Source organism: Nicotiana tabacum, chromosome 23, assembly GCF_000715075.1.
Source record: "Nicotiana tabacum cultivar K326 chromosome 23, ASM71507v2, whole genome shotgun sequence".
Classification (NCBI taxonomy): domain Eukaryota; kingdom Viridiplantae; phylum Streptophyta; class Magnoliopsida; order Solanales; family Solanaceae; genus Nicotiana; species Nicotiana tabacum.
Window position 1 is genome coordinate 139,218,308 of NC_134102.1, and position 15,861 is coordinate 139,234,168.

The following is a 15,861-nucleotide window of genomic DNA, read 5'->3' on the forward strand; positions in this document are numbered from 1 at the left end:
GCAGTGTTTGATCATAGCTTGTGTTTATGTCAACTATTTCATTAGTATGTGTTATCTTCTACTGATATTTAGATATTAAGTAACTCTGCGTTAAAACTTCAAGCAAATAAGAAAAAATTACTAACCTTTTTTTGTCCATGCTAGGACTTGACCAAAATGACCATCATATTAGTACTAAACCTTTCTGTGAAATATCTACCTTTCCTTCTCAAAACTTAGTAGGAGTCTTTCATTGCATCAATTTAAGTTACACTACTTTATATGCCGGAAGTTCTCTTTGTTTCCTTATTCTCTCCCTATTCACACTACAATTCCAAAAGAATTTAAAAAGATAGATGCCAAACTGCAAACTGGTTTAAATATCACTAATTTTATTAGAAATAGCAAAACCCCCACAAACTTGATGCAGATACTTGGGATTAAATAGAGCTCAAATATGTCCATTCATCCCACAAGGAAACACAAGACAAATTCAAAAGTAGTCATAAATAGATAGTTAAACTTCAAAATTAACCATTTACATTCCCACAACAGAAAATGGCCCCTCTAAATCCCAATATAAGCTCCTAATTAAACTTAACATACCAACTAAGAAGTTCTAATTAGCAAGAACTTCCCATATCAACTCAGGATCAAAAGAAGGCATTCTTGCAAGTGAACAGCTATCAAACTCAGATTCCATTAATGGCTCCTTTAAGCAGTCACCAAAAATAGAACAATTCGAATTCTCACTTTTCCACAATCCATCTTCAGAAACACTTGGGGAAATCACATCACCCACCAAAGAAGAAGTAGAAGATGATGAATCTATAGATTCTTTAACTTTACTCTCATTTTCACACTTTTTCTTGGCACCCTTTTTAGCTTTCTCTCTTTTCACCTTTTGACAAATAGCTTGAATTTTAGCATCCACAGCATTCTTCACAGCATTCATTTTTTCACTATCTCCAAATCCCAACTTACTCGGATCGCGAATATTAGGAAAATTCAAGCGTGCATATTCGCCGCGAAGCTTATATGCTGCTCTGTCATAAGCATAAGCAGCAGCTTCAGCAGTGTCATAAGTACCTAACCAAACTCTCATTCTGTTTTGTGGAAGTCTTATTTCAGCAACCCATTTTCCCCAATGCCTCTGTCTCACTCCCCTGTATAATTTTTTCTTCTCTGGAAACCTGTAATTCTGTGTATACAGAGAGTTTTGAAGTGGGAAAGTTGTGGAAGTTGTTGGTATTGGGATATTTGTTATGTTTTCTTGGAAAATTTTTTGTAGCAAATCTCTTTGTCTAAGGTAAACTGAAGAACCTAAGGGCTCAAAAACAGGGCTAGTTATTTGATTTGTTTCTTGGCAATGAGAAAATATTGAGTCTAATGTGTTTGTACCACTTGTTAAAATTAGTTGAGATAAGGAAGATCTAATTTGAGCACCCTCATCAAATATGCAAGACATAGTGTTGTTTTCTTGGATTGTGTTCATTATCACTTCATAAAACTAGAAAACAGAGGGGAAAACAGAGGAGAAAACAGAGGAAACAGAGGAAAACAGAGGAGAATACAGAGGAAAACAGAGGGGAAAACAGGGTACTAAAAAAATGGCCCCTTTTCCCTAAAGTTAAATCCACTGATCCAGAGAAAAAGTTGAGGATTAATGGAGAATTTGGAGAGCTAAAAAAACAGAAAAGTCAAAAAACAGAGAAATGGTTGGAGAAAAATGTTGTGTTGTTGTTTTGAAGTGAATAATGGAAGAGAAGAGGGCAGTTGGGAATAGAGATTTTTGTGTTTGATGTTTAAGTTTGGTTTCCTCTTTGCTGTATTTATAGCTGCTGAGAAAAGGATCTTTCTGCTTAAAGTTAAGGCCCATAACTTTCTTTTGTATTCAAAATTTGGCATTTATGATTCAACCTTTTACTCTTATCTAAGTCCTTTGCAATCTCTGTATTACCATTGTAGTAATTGTGACTGAAAAGTGGTTCCATGTTTTATTCAAAGAGAACTAATCTATTTATTAGATAAGTACTCCGTCCGTTTATTTTTACGTTTCTACTATGCTAAAAATATATTTTTACTTGTCTATTTTAGCAAATCATAAGAAAGACAATTTTTTTTCTTGTTTTATTATGGGTAAAATTGTAAAATATATACTTCTTTTTTTTTTTTTTTATAAAAAAGAAGAAGTGCAAAGTCAAACGATTATAAGTGAACGGAGGGAGTATTTGATTTTTTTTTTTGGGTGTGTGTGTGTTGGGAAAGTAAGGATCTACTATAGTCTTGGTCGCACATTTTTAACATAGTGTTCGGATTCTCATGTCTTTCAAAATTAAGATATTCGAATTAGCGACGTATGATAGTCGATCTTATGGCGGTAACAAGAAAAACCTTGCACCACGAGTCTGTATAGTAGTGCATCTATTAGTGAACTACCACAAATTTTTTGTTTATGAGAAGGTTTTATTCTTTTCATTGTCATTTTTATATTATTCGAGTAAAGAAATTTTTATTTAATTTTGTTTTTTCATTGAATATGTTTGATTTAAATGTTATCACCCCTTTAAATCTTTAGCTCCTTTCTAATCCAACTCTTTTATAAAGGGAAACACAATTTTTTATAGTGTTCCTCATTTATATTCTTTGACCAATTCTTCTTCACCAGCCCTAACTGTCAAGTAGTAACTAGCAACATATGTTGTCTTGTATTCAAAGCTTATTTTACTATCTAAAATTACAATTGCTGAATGTAACATTGAGTTCAAGAGTCGACATACATATTTGACTCAAGACTTGAGTTCACATCTTAAAGAAGTAACATGATAATTATTGTTGCTCAACTATTAAGATGATAATGTGTGGAAAAAATTTAATATTATACTTTCCGATGTTATAACATACTTAAGATCCTGCATTCTATTTTATTTTTTTTAGAAATGACACCAGGTAGCCACTTTAATGGAATGCTATTTAAGAATTAGCCAGTGCGTCCTCAATTTCAGTTTTTCAATTCAAATTTTCGGGACAAAAATGTCATGAATTGTCCTAAAGTTAAGATTTTTAATTTTTAAAATTTCAGGACAAAATAAGTACCGACAAATCTCTAAATAGCATCCGTGAGATTGGCTATATCTGCACTTGCTCCTTTTTTTCCCCCCTTAAATCCATCGCCTAGTCAAATTAACATAGGATGAAATGGATGGAGTAGGTCATTTACAACAAAGTTGTACTATAAAATCTGAGAAATTTTTTCACTTTGTACTTGAGATAAACACAAATTGGGAGGTGCGTGGGTTGGGGTGGGGTGGGGGTGGGGTGAGTGGGAGATTTCACATTGAGAAAAGAGTAATTTGACTAATAGCATGTTTGGCCAAACTTCTAAAATCAGCTTATTTTGAGAAGTGATTTTTTCAAAAGTACTTTTAAAAAAAGTGTTTTTGGGAAGAAGCAGTTTGTGTTTGGCTAATTAATTTGAATAGCACTTTTGAGTAGTAATTAGTGTTTGGCCAAGCTTTTGAAAACTGCTTCTAAGTGTATTTTTCTCAAAAGTGCTTCTCAGAAAAGTGCTTTTGGAGAGAAGCTATTTTTTTCTGCTTCTCAAAAACTATTTCTGCTTCTCCTCAAAAACACTTTTTTCCTTCCAAAAGCTTGGCCAAACACCTCAATTTTTGGCCAAAAAAAATAAAATAAAATTTTGGCCCCTTGGCCAAAGCAAAGGCATTTTACCGTGTGGACCTAAAACTTAGAGAGTGGTCACTCTCTGTACTTAAACTTTTGATATGTCAAAAACAACTTTATGAATTTATTATAGCTTCAAATTACAGCTCTCTTCCATTTAATTCTCTCTGCCACGCGTTGCCCTTTTTACCTTTGTTCATTTATTTCTCTTCCTATTTTTGTATGTTTGCTCCTACTCCTTTCTTTCTTGCTTTTTTTTTTTCATTTAAAACCTTCACATTCTTTGGTTCTAATCTTGGTTGTAATGATCTCTTTCTCTCATTAAATTAGGTTAAGATTTTTAAATTAGGTTAAGATTTTTAAATCTATTTTAGGTTGGGATAAGCTAGTGAATAGTGTTGGAAGGTAGATAAAGGGTTGGTGTTTAATATAATTATAACTCTAACACCTTATTCCAATCCTAACTTTGGAAGATAGTTTGACATAAACGACATATTTATTGTTACGATTGAACAACTAATTCTCTTAAAAACTAGGCATTCAAGGCATAAGAAAAATGAGCAATCTTGTTTAGGAAACTAGTACACGCTCTCGCTCCAATATACGTGTAGGGAGAAATGCGCTATCTACTATTACATTTTCTCTTCTAATTTGATTTTGATGGTTAAAGATATACTCTCTTTTTCTTCTAATATTAGTTGCCTTCTTGGATTTTGCATCTAATAAAAGGAAAAATACCAAAAGAAAGTGGTAAATAAAATATGATGGTGATTAGCTAAATAGGGTAAAAGGACAAGCCATATGCTAAATATTTTAATTTCAAAACTCCACCAAACTTGGAACCTCTCCACTAGCTCATGCCCAATTAAATAATATGAATCATTATAAACTAAATTAAAGTCAAAAGTACCATTTATCCCTTTTTTTTGTTAATATTAATTGTCAAGTTAGGTTTTCAAAGTGGGAAAAGGGATTTGAAACCATTCGTATTAATTACATGCACAAAATTAGCCAAGCAAATATCAATATTACCTAATGCTAAAAATCTATTTTATAGTGGAGCTAAAGATAGACTAGTGGTTTCTTTAATCTACGTTTCATTTGATATTTGATTGTAACTTAGTAGTACCATTCTCTTGCTTATGAAACATACAAAAATATGAGGTTCATCTTATTGTTGGATTAAATTAAATATTCCGTTCTAATTTATTTGACAGATTTTTTAAGAGGGAGTTGGGAAAGAATTAAACGACAAAAAATCTATATGTATATATAGAAATCCGTGATATACATGTAGAATAAATGCTCATAAATAGATAAACATTTCAATGATTCTTTGTTTTTAGGTTGAAAAAACTTTGTCGACCAATTATCCTTCTAGTCTCTCTTCACTCCCCACCCCAAAAATTGACCTACGGGCCAGTGGCGAAATCAGTAAATTCAATAAGGGTATTCAAATTTTGAACACCCTTTGCCAGTGGATTATGTAAGGGTGTTCGAAATCTATTTTTAATCAATAACAAGTAATATTTTACCTTACACGCAGTATAATTTTTCGGTGAAAGGTAGTCAGTTAGACCAACATAGCTTCGCCCCATGCGTACGGCGTAATGCCCATTCGCTTCTCCGAAGAAGGCAATGCGGAGCAGCAGAATAGAGTAACCTCGACACAAAGTTCCTTACCTTAGCTGGATCTCGACAGAGAATTAAACAAATCTATTTAAACCAATTCTTCTTCTCTAAATGGGTGAAGTATAGAAAAAAGACGTGAGTAGTATTAAAACAAAAAAAACTTTACAATAAAAATGTGTGGACCCAAAATTCATTAAATACAAAAAGGTAGCTTTGAATAAAGAAAGAAGAAAATAGAGTGAAAGCAATTAGAAGACAGGACTCGTGTAGTTATGGGCCCACTTTCTACGGCCCAAAAAGCTTTTCACCGTATTTGCATGTGATGCAGACCTAACTCCTCCTCTTCCAAAAGTCAATCCAAAACCGTACTCTTTGTATCTTTCGGTATCTCTAGGCCCACTATTTTCACATTCTTTGATTTTTTCTTTTAAAAAAATAAATATATTTTTAGCCGTTCCCAAATATATATATATTTCTATAATAATATATACATATTTTATATAATTTTTATCTAACGAATGCAACTAGTTTCAGCCTATCAATCAATTTTATGTTTTGCTCTTCTTTTTTTTTTTTTTAAATTAGTAGTATCTGGACCAACTTACGCATATCTTAATTAATTTCTTAGGTAGTTGGTAACTTTGATCAATGAGGCTTGGATAGATAAAAAATATTACCTATTATTTTTTACCTCAATTGGGGTATGAATTTGAGACCCTATGAGTCTCAATTCACTTTGTTGAAAAGAAAAAAGTTTTTTAGCGAAGATGCGACGAGATGGTTAGAATTTCTACTCTAATTTGTTGCTATTAAAGGATGTGTTGAGATGGTTAGAATTTCTTCGCCCTAAATGAAACTTGAAAATGAAGAATCTTTATCCTTTTGTAAGACTACTCAATCCGTATCCGATTAATTGAACCAGTGAACTTTTTGCGTATCTCTAAAAGAAATTTTTTTGCGTGTCATTTCCTGTTTATTCTTTTTTCAAACGCCTATTATTTAACTAATTAAACGTATAATTTTCACAAACTAGCAAATAAAGGTCCTTGAATATCATAGGCAATTTTTAACTTCAGTAAAAGATTGAGAAAAAGCCATAAGGCATCCAACTATATCTATTGAATGAAACAAACATCTTATACATCTACTACCAAAGGTTGTGCTGGGGTTAAAAGTTCTATCCATCCTTAACAGAGGTTTCGATTTTGAACTTCGATAATGAAGTTGCCATCAGTAGAGGAAATTTTACTTCTGAAATATTATTATTTGATACGAATTCAAATTAATCGTGTTAAAGTGAGTGTCGAACGCCGGAGAAACAGAAAAAGAATAAAAATTAACGTTCATATATAAGACACTTGTGTGAAAAAAAATAGTTTGATTAGTCTACAACTCTACCCCAATCTTTCTTGGTTTGCTTTAGAAGTTTATAAAACACGACTCTCCTATTTCTAGCAAGTTGTCCCCATCCTTACGGAGAATTTGACTCGGTATTTGCCTTTCATTTTCCCTAATTCGATTATTTGAAAGCTATAAATGTTATCCAAAATTAGTGGTTATGGTAATAATAACGACTTAAATTGACACCCAATGTTACTTGATTAAAGAATATATATATATATAGTGATACGTAGAAGCAAATTCATAATTTAGATATGATGAGTTGATTCATATTCTTCAATTGAATTATTACCGTTGTATCTTCCACTTTGATTATATTTACTATTTTTGCTACAAATACTTTTTTTTTCTTTAGTATTTTCATCTTACTCTTATATATTTCAAACATGTTTTAAAGACTCTTTTCTTGCGCCGATATCTATCAGAAACATCATCTCTATCTCACACAAGATAGGGGATAAGGTCTACGTATACTCCACCCTCTCCAAACCTCACTTATGAAATCACACTAGTAATGGCGAAGCTAGAAACTTTCCTAAGATTGTTCAGACTTGAAGAAGTAAAAAAATTCGACAAAGAGTTTTTAATATATGTTATATGCATCTAAAATATAATATTTTAGTTATATACATAGTATAATTTTTCATAATACGTCGACGGAAAATATTATTGTTGTTGTTGGGTTGGTTCTTAACATTGAGTCAATTGTAAAGTATTACATTTGAATGAATCCATTATCAAAAACTGCATCCTGTCACTTTGTTGTCTTTGTCATCTTGTCTTAAACTTTTGAAGTTGTGAACATTATCTTCCTCAGCTTCGAATTGTCGACAGCCGTAAAAGATATATTGTCAACTAAAAGAATTAACACATCCACACAAAGTACCGGAGCCACCTTATAAAAAGGGGTGTCATTAGGGGTGTCAAATGATATTCCTTCGCGGGAAAAAAGATACTATGTACTTAAGTAAAAAAATAAATTATATGTATATATATTATGTATTTATTCCTCTTAATTTTCTTGTATATTTACGTTTATATATTTTGATACTCCTTAACTAAAATTCTGACTCCGCCATTATCCACATATCTCAAAATATTAATTTATGTATGAGAATTTTCTATGAAAAAAGAAGAAGAAGAAGACGACTATGACCTATGGGGTCTATTAATGTAATGAGGCTAAAATTGCAAAAAGTTATTTTTTGGCAGTATTTGGGAGACTGAGTCGCAGTTTAACAACTCAGCAAGTAATCACTCAGCTGACGCCGACTATGAAGATAGTGGGTCCTACAACAAAAGTGGTCCCCGCTTTAATCCGACCCCACGTAGATGATAAACACGTCATCACTTTATGCTTATCTGAATTCACATCAGTACGTGTCGACTAGTGTACGGTTCAGCCACCAAGAAAAGTATAAAAAGAGATTTTAATTCTCATGATTTTTAAGAAGAAATATTGGGTGACGTTAATTATGACGCAAGGGTTATTTCAGAGATATCGTACGTGCATGTTCTGTGTGGAAGAAATTTAAATTAAAATTGTTTACCCGAAAAATGGATAGAGTTGAATTTATACGTAGTTTCGAGGATATGTGGCGTAACTTAATACAAAATGTAAGGATAAATAAAAATGTAGATGTAGATTGGAGAGAATGCAAAAATAGATAAGGTTATCACGAACAATGAATCTTAGGATTCAACAAATAGAATCAATCTCAGGAGTCTGAAAGAGCGATTTTTTTTACTGTAGAAGAATATAGCACTTTTATTACAATGTAAGCCTCAAGAAAAACTTGTTCTACAGAAATGATAACCAAGCCCTTTTGTAGTGGATGGATTTGGCTCTAAGCATAATAAAATAAATATTCAGTGGGAGACCCATGATAAGTCAGTTTTTTCATAATTTCTGCTAAGATTCTCTCTAGTGGGATTGCAACGGCTTTTGTCTGCGAGTTCGATCTTGCTTAGAACCCTCGATTTTGGTTTGAGCTTGATTTCGGCTCGAACTTGTGATCTTGGTTCGAGCCCGATCCTGGTTCGAGGTCAATGTTGGTTGGTCTCTGCATTATCAGCATGATAGGTCTACTCTGCATCATGATTCGATTCTTATTCGAGCTTGATAATGATATCGAACTCGACACGGATCGGCCTCCCCGGGTTCGAGGTTAGTTTGTTCCCCCTTCGGGATCTTACTTCGATAAATCACCGTTCGAACTCGATCGGACATGCCAAGGTCAAAATCTATTTCGACCGTATACAGATTGTCCCCTCGTTTCTCAGAAAGAATGTGGCGAGAAACAATATGATTTTTAACAGCTCGATCGGATTATATCCTGTCGTTTCCATCGGGTTCGACCATGACGCATCTGGTAGCTGTCCCGTCGGTTTAGTCTTTCAAGGCATTTAATGCATGTCAGGCAGTGGTCGGCCATTGCTGATACTGAACCGCCATCGCTTGAACCTATAAATAACCCTTACTTTTATCTTTTACCACTTTTACATCTTCTATCTTCCAAAATTTCCCAAGTTCTTCTTCGTACTCTCCAACTTACCAGTAAATCTGCGATTTCTTTCCGCAAAACCCCCTCTTCAATTCTACTAAATCTCTGTCACTTTCTTCTATTCCTTACCTTTGAATTCAAAAATGGCGAAAACATCGCAAACCATTCCTAAGAAAGAGAAGGCTTCATCTTCACAGTGTGCCGCCGATAAGACACCGGCAGAACCACGGCCTGAGGAGTGTGTTCCCAGGGCGTGTGTCCTTACTTCAGATTTTAAGGTTGATAAAGGTTCATCGGTCCCTGGCCGGTATGAGCCGGTATCGAGGTACATGTGTTCGATAACTGAGAAGCACCTCGATCAGTTAAAGAAAGATTGCAATTGGGGTGAAAAAGAAATAATAATTCCTACCCCTCACGAAGATATCACTTCTTACGTGAAAGGGTTTTTGAATGTGTATACTTACCCTTTCACTTTGGGTCCCCTCGATTCCGTCATTATTGACTTCTGTCGACAGTATCAGGTAACCCTAGGCCAGGTCCATCCTTCTTTGTGGCGGATCGTTATCCTGATCCGATATTTTGTGAGCAAAATCGAGGGGATGCCGTTCACCCTTGATCATCTTATCCGATTGGACCGTCCTTGACTTTTTCGAGGAGGGTTAATAAAACTCCAGTGTCGGGCTACCAAGGCTCTGTTCTCGAGTATTGACGAGGACAGGGACCGGAGTTGGATGGGCAGGTTCGTTCGAGTAAGGACTTCGGACCTGATTCCGACTGAAAAGATGCCCTTTCCCGAGAAGTGGAATATGAAACGTAAGTGTGATCTTGTTGTTGCTTCTATTTTGTTCTTTCATTTATTCCCATATCGACATTTTTTTTGTCATGTAGCGGTTCCCTGGATTCCCGAAGCAGTTCCCGATCTCAAGAACTGGGTACGAGCCCTTGTTTCGACCTCCACATATGCCGAGCGCTCATGGTGTGATTTGTCAAAGGGTCGGTGGGAGGCCAAATATCACGGTAAGCTCATTTCTCGAACTCTGATGATCCGAACGAGGTGTTTTTCAAAATATTTTTTATAAGGTTTCCCATATGCAGGTTTGGGTAAAGACGCGGTCTTGAGGCCCTTGTCCAATGAGGAGAAAATTTCGGCCTTTGTCCCAAAGCCGGTGAAGGAAAATAAAAGGAATAGAGCCTCGGTTCCCGAATATCCAAAATCGAAGAAGAGGACGGCTCGTAAGCCGAACAAGAATGTCATTCCTTTGACCGTGGAATCCGTTCTACGTCAAAGGGATGAAGATAAAGAAGAAGAAGAAGAGAACGATGAGTCCGCGCTGGCGGTCTGAACGAAGAGAACCACCGATGCCTTATCGCCGGCTGGATCAATGATGCTCTATGAGGCTCCGCCTCGAACTGAAGATATATCGGAGAAAGATTCGGGTAGAGTCCCCGAACTATCGGATATCGAAGACGCATCTCATCGGAGTCAACCGGCAGGGGATATGATCGAAGAGCCCCTCGAACCCCTCCGAACCGAGGGGAACGCTCCAAGCGAGTCATTTGGGGCAGCAGCGATTGAGGATTCGCCTACCTTTCCCGCTTTTTCCGCAGGGGTGATTCGGGAAGCTCAAGCTCTGGGAGCCCTCGATCTAGACAGGCCTTACGATGAAGAAGATCCGTTTCGTGACCTGTTTATCGGCATTGAGGACGTTCCGGTGCCGGTGATGAATCAGATCTTTTTCACGGATTGTGGCAGGCTTTGAATCAGGTGAGCTTTTAAAATTATTTTGTCGGTACTATCTTTATGTTTGTTTTTTGTTAACTTCGCTTCTTGTTTCTTTGTAGGCAGCGACAGTTCATCGAGAATAATGTTCTCGGTCCCAGAATGAGTTGCATCGATACGCGGCCGACCTACAACGGGCTACTGACGAGAGGAACTCCCTTAGACTTTCCTTAGGGCAGAGAGAGGAGGAAATAAAAGACCTCCGAGCTGAGCTGGCCAAGGCTTATCGATATCAGACCGATTTGTCTGAGGAGGTAATGGTGCTTTTGAAAGCCTATGGGCTTGATACCGGAATGATAGCTAACATTTCGGTCTCACAGCTGCAGCAAAAAATCGAGATGATCGGGAAGCTTCGTGAGGAGGTCGACGTGATAAGAACGGAGTCCTTGCGGTGGAAAGAAGGTATGGACCGCTTTGCTGCAGAAAAAGAGACTGCTCGAGCCCAGTTATCATCGTCCGAAACCCAACTTCAGAAAATGAAGGAAAAAGGCCTGGTTCAAGCAAGAATAATTGAGGAGCTTGAGGCTCGGTTGGACTCTGTATTTACCAAGGCTGAATCTGATGCTGAAAAGGCAAAGGCCGATGCGGATGCGCTCGTGGCCGTCTATCGGGCCGATGCTGAGGCTGCCCAAGTCCAGGCAAGAGAGGCAACCGAGTCCGCCGATAGGCGAGCGCATTGGGTCGCTGAACTTGCTAAGTGCCGATCCATAAGGGAAACTCTCAAGGAGATTCATGCTCGTTGCTTCGATCTTGCTGAAGAGATAAAAAGGGCCAAAGAACTCGAAGCCGATGCTGAAGCTCTGGTTTCTGATGGCGATGACGATGACGATGACGATGGGAGTAAGAACGGATCTGAAAATGGGGGGGGGGAACCTGATAAATAAGAGACCGCTCGTGGTCGAGAAGTTTTAGTACTTAGTTTTTACGTTGTAATCACTCATGTAGATAAATTTGTATATAGACATATCTCCCTTTTTGCCGACTTGCTTCTGTTTTTGTTTCCCGTCTTGCGAGGACTTTATTCACGCCTTATGAATGTTTCCACAATGATTTAAACAACTTAATCAAATTTGGACCTCGTAGCCTCTGTAACCGGGCGAGCATTTACACAAACTTGGGGCAATGTAACCCTTTAGGCTTATTAGTTGTCAATGATTCGATCTTGAAGAAATATAGCCCGTAGGCGTAATGGCCGAGTGAGTGTTTGCTCGAACTCGAAACAAAAATAGCCCGTAGGCTTAGTCGAGTGAATGATTCGAACTCGAAGTAATGTTGCCCGTAGGCTTAATGGTCGAGTGAGTGTTTGCTCGAACTCGAAATAAAAATAGCCCGTAGGCTTAGTCGAGTGAATGATTCGAACTCGAAGTAGTGTAGCCCGTAGGCGTAATGGTCGAGTGAGTGTTTGCTCGAACTCAAAAAAATAGCCCGTAGGCTTAGTCGAGTGAATGATTCGAACTCGAAGTAATGTAGCCCGTAGGCTTAATGGTCGAGTGAGTGTTTGCTCGAACTCGAAATAAAAATAGCCCGTAGGCTTAATGGTCGAGTGAGTGTTTGCTCGAACTCAAAATAAAAATAGCCCATAGGCTTAGTCGAGTGAATGATTCGAACTCGAAGTAATGTAGCCCGTAGGCTTAATGGTCGAGTGAGTGTTTGCTCGAACTCAAAAAAATAGCCCGTAGGCTTAGTCGAGTGAATGATTCAAACTCGAAGTAATGTAGCCAGTAGGCTTAATGGTCGAGTGAGTGTTTGCTCGAACTCGAAAAAATAGCCCGTAGGCTTAGTCGAGTGAATGATTCGAACTCGAAGTAATGTAGCCCGTAGGCTTAATGGTCGAGTGTATCTTAATTCTGATTGCATAATAAATCTCAAAATAGAGGAATTTTCATTGGATATAAGATGCCGATAAAGAAGAGAACTTTCTTCGCACGTTATTACACGCCTGGGTTCGGGCCAATCTATATGAGCATGGTTTGCTTCGACCATTTGGCTCTTACAATTTTTCCTATTGGGACCCTGTTATTGTGAAATAACTTTCTTGCGAGACCTCGGATATTGTTGTAAATTCTGCACGATCAATGGTTGCCTCATTAAAAACCTTGCCGAAAAACCCATTTGGGATAAAACCGGTCTAAGGGAAAAAGAGTGCAACGCGTGCTTTCAAGCGAGAGATCTGTCTTAGCCCTTGTTCGGACTTCTGCAGGGGTCAGTTTTGAGCTATAAACAAATATGGAAAGGTTGTACCTTAGCAGTAGTACCGTTTTAGATGTGATACATTCCAGCTGCTTGATAGCTGTTTGCCATTTATAATGCCGATCCTGTACGATCCCTTTCCGATGTTCTCGAGTACCTGATATGGTCCTTCCCAATTCGGTCCTAGTTTTCCTTCATTCAGATTTCGGGTATTGATGGTAATTTTTCTCAACACTAAGTCCCTAGGCTTGAAATGGCGGAGCTTGGTTCTTCGGTTATAATATCTTTCGATTCGCTGCTTTTGGGCGGCCAATTGGACGAGAGCAGCTTCTCGTCTTTCGTTCGATAGTTCGAGGCTTGTATTCATAGCCTCGCTATTTGATTCTTCTACCGCGAATCGAAATCTGGCACTGGGTTCACCAACTTTGACTGGTATCAATGCTTCGGACCCATATACTAAGGAGAATGGGGTCGCCCCCGTACTGGATTTTGACGTTATCCAATATGTCCAAAGGACTTCAGGCAAGATTTCTCTCCATCTCCCTTTAGCGTCGTTCAACCTCTTCTTTAAGTTTTGAATGCCAGTTTTGTTTGTTGATTCGGCCTGCCCATTCCCACTGGGGTGGTATGGCGTCAACAATATCCTTCTTATCTTGTGGTCTTCGAGGAATCTTGTTACTTTGCCGCCAACGAATTATTTTCCATTGTCACATACTATTTCGGCAGGTATCCCGAATCGACATATGATATGATCCCAAATAAAGTTTATAACTTCTTTCTCTCTTATTTTCTCGAACACTTGTGCTTCAACCCATTTAGAAAAATAGTCAGTCATAAATAAAATGAATTTGGCTTTACATAGGGTCGATGGCAGAGGGCCGACGATATCCATTCCCCATTTCATGAATGGCCACGGGAATAGGACTGAGTGAAGTTGCTCTCCGGGTTGATGGATCATTGGCGCAAACCTTTGACATTTGTCACATTTACGAACAAATTCCTTCGCATCTTTGCCCATATCGATCCAATAATACCCTGGTCTGATTATTTTTCGAACTAATGTATCGGCACCAGAGTGATTCCCATAAGTGCCCTCGTGCACTTCTCGTATGATGTAATCGGTACCTCCCGGACACAAGCATACTGCCAACGGTCCATCGAACGTTCTTCGGTACAACGTTCCATCCGAAGCCAACGTGAATCGAGCAGCTTTAGTCCGTAGGGTTCTGGAATCTTTAGGGTCCGATGAGAGTTTCCGCTTTTCAAGTATTCAATATACTTGTTTCTCCAATCCCAGGTTAAGCTTGTAGAATTTATCTCGGCGTGGCCTTCTTCGATTACCGATCTCGAAAGTTGAACAACATTCCCCGACCCCGTATCATCTACCTCGACCGACGACCCCAAATTCGCAAGCGCATCGGCCTCATTATTCTGTTCCCGTGGTACATGCCGTAAAGTCTATTGTTTGAAATGGTGCAAAGTGACAAGAAGTTTATCTAAATACCTTTGCATTCTACCTTCTCAAACTTTGAAGGTTTTGTTTACTTGACTCACCACCAGCAAGGAGTCATAATTGGCTTCAATGACTCATGCTCCCAAGTTTCTAGCTAGCTCGAGACCTGCAATCATAGCTTCATACTCGGCCTCGTTGTTAGTCAACCTGATAGTTTTAATAGATTGCCTAATAGTGCTACCCGTGGGTGGTTTCAAAACTGTGCCCAGCCCAGACCCTTTTACGTTCGAAGCCTCGTCCGTAAAGAGGATCCATACCCCCGATGATGTACCTGATTTCAACAGTTCTTTTTCGACTTCGGGTACGAGGGTTGGCGTGAAATCGGCCACGAAGTCTGCTAAAATTTGAGACTTGATGGTCGTGCGGGGTTGATATTCGATATCGTTCCCACTGAGTTCGACGGCCCATTTGGCCAGTCGGCCTGATAACTCGGGGTTGTGCAAAATATTACGAAGCGGGTAAGTGGTTAACACACATATGGGATGACATTGAAAGTACGGCCTTAACTTTCTTGAGGCGCTTATCAGTGCAAGTGCTAATTTTTCTAGGAGCGGATATCTAGTTTCCGCTTCTCCTAAGGTTCGACTCGTATAATAAACGGGGAATTGCGTACCTTGCTCTTCTCGAACTAGGACACCGCTTACGGTGACTTCCGATACTGCCAAGTACAAACAAAGTTTCTCGTCTGTTTTTGGAGTGTGAAGTAGTGGTGGGCTCGATAGATATCGTTTTAGCTCCTCTAATGCTTGTTGGCACTCCGGGGTCCAAGAAAAATTGTTCTTCTTTTTAAGTAGAGAGAAAAATTTGCGACTTCGGTCAGATGATCTTGAGATGAACCGGCTTAAGGCTGCAATCAGACCCGTTAACCTTTGTACATCCTTCACGCTGTCCACAACGACGATGTCTTCGATGGCCTTAATTTTATCGGGGTTAATCTCTATTCCCCGATGTGACACCATGAAGCCGAGGAACTTGCCCGATCCGACCCCGAAAGCACATTTCTCGGGGTTGAGCTTCATGTTGTATTTCCTTAAAATCTCGAACGTTTCCTGCAAATGAGTTAAATAGTCCTCTGCGCGCAGGGACTTAACTAACATGTCATCAATATAAACTTCCATTGATTTTCCTATTTGTTCGTTGAACATTTTATTTACTAGGCGTTAGTAAGTGGCCCTTGCGTT

General features: G+C 38.2%; 1 protein-coding gene across 1 annotated transcript; it reads right to left on the bottom strand.

The window, feature by feature from the left end:
* Window positions 1-464: 464 nt before the first annotated feature.
* On the bottom strand, window positions 465-1,796 carry LOC107779385 (ethylene-responsive transcription factor ERF061). The gene has a single exon (XM_016599817.2). It carries the CDS (start codon window positions 1,472-1,474, stop codon window positions 599-601), a length of 876 nt encoding a protein of 291 aa, XP_016455303.1. The 5' UTR covers window positions 1,475-1,796; the 3' UTR covers window positions 465-598.
* Window positions 1,797-15,861: the final 14,065 nt, after the last annotated feature.

Excerpts from the sequence above, each read along its gene's own strand:
- LOC107779385 (XM_016599817.2), bottom strand. The coding sequence starts at position 1,474 with ATGAACACAATCCAAGAAAACAACACTATGTCTTGCATATTTGATGAG.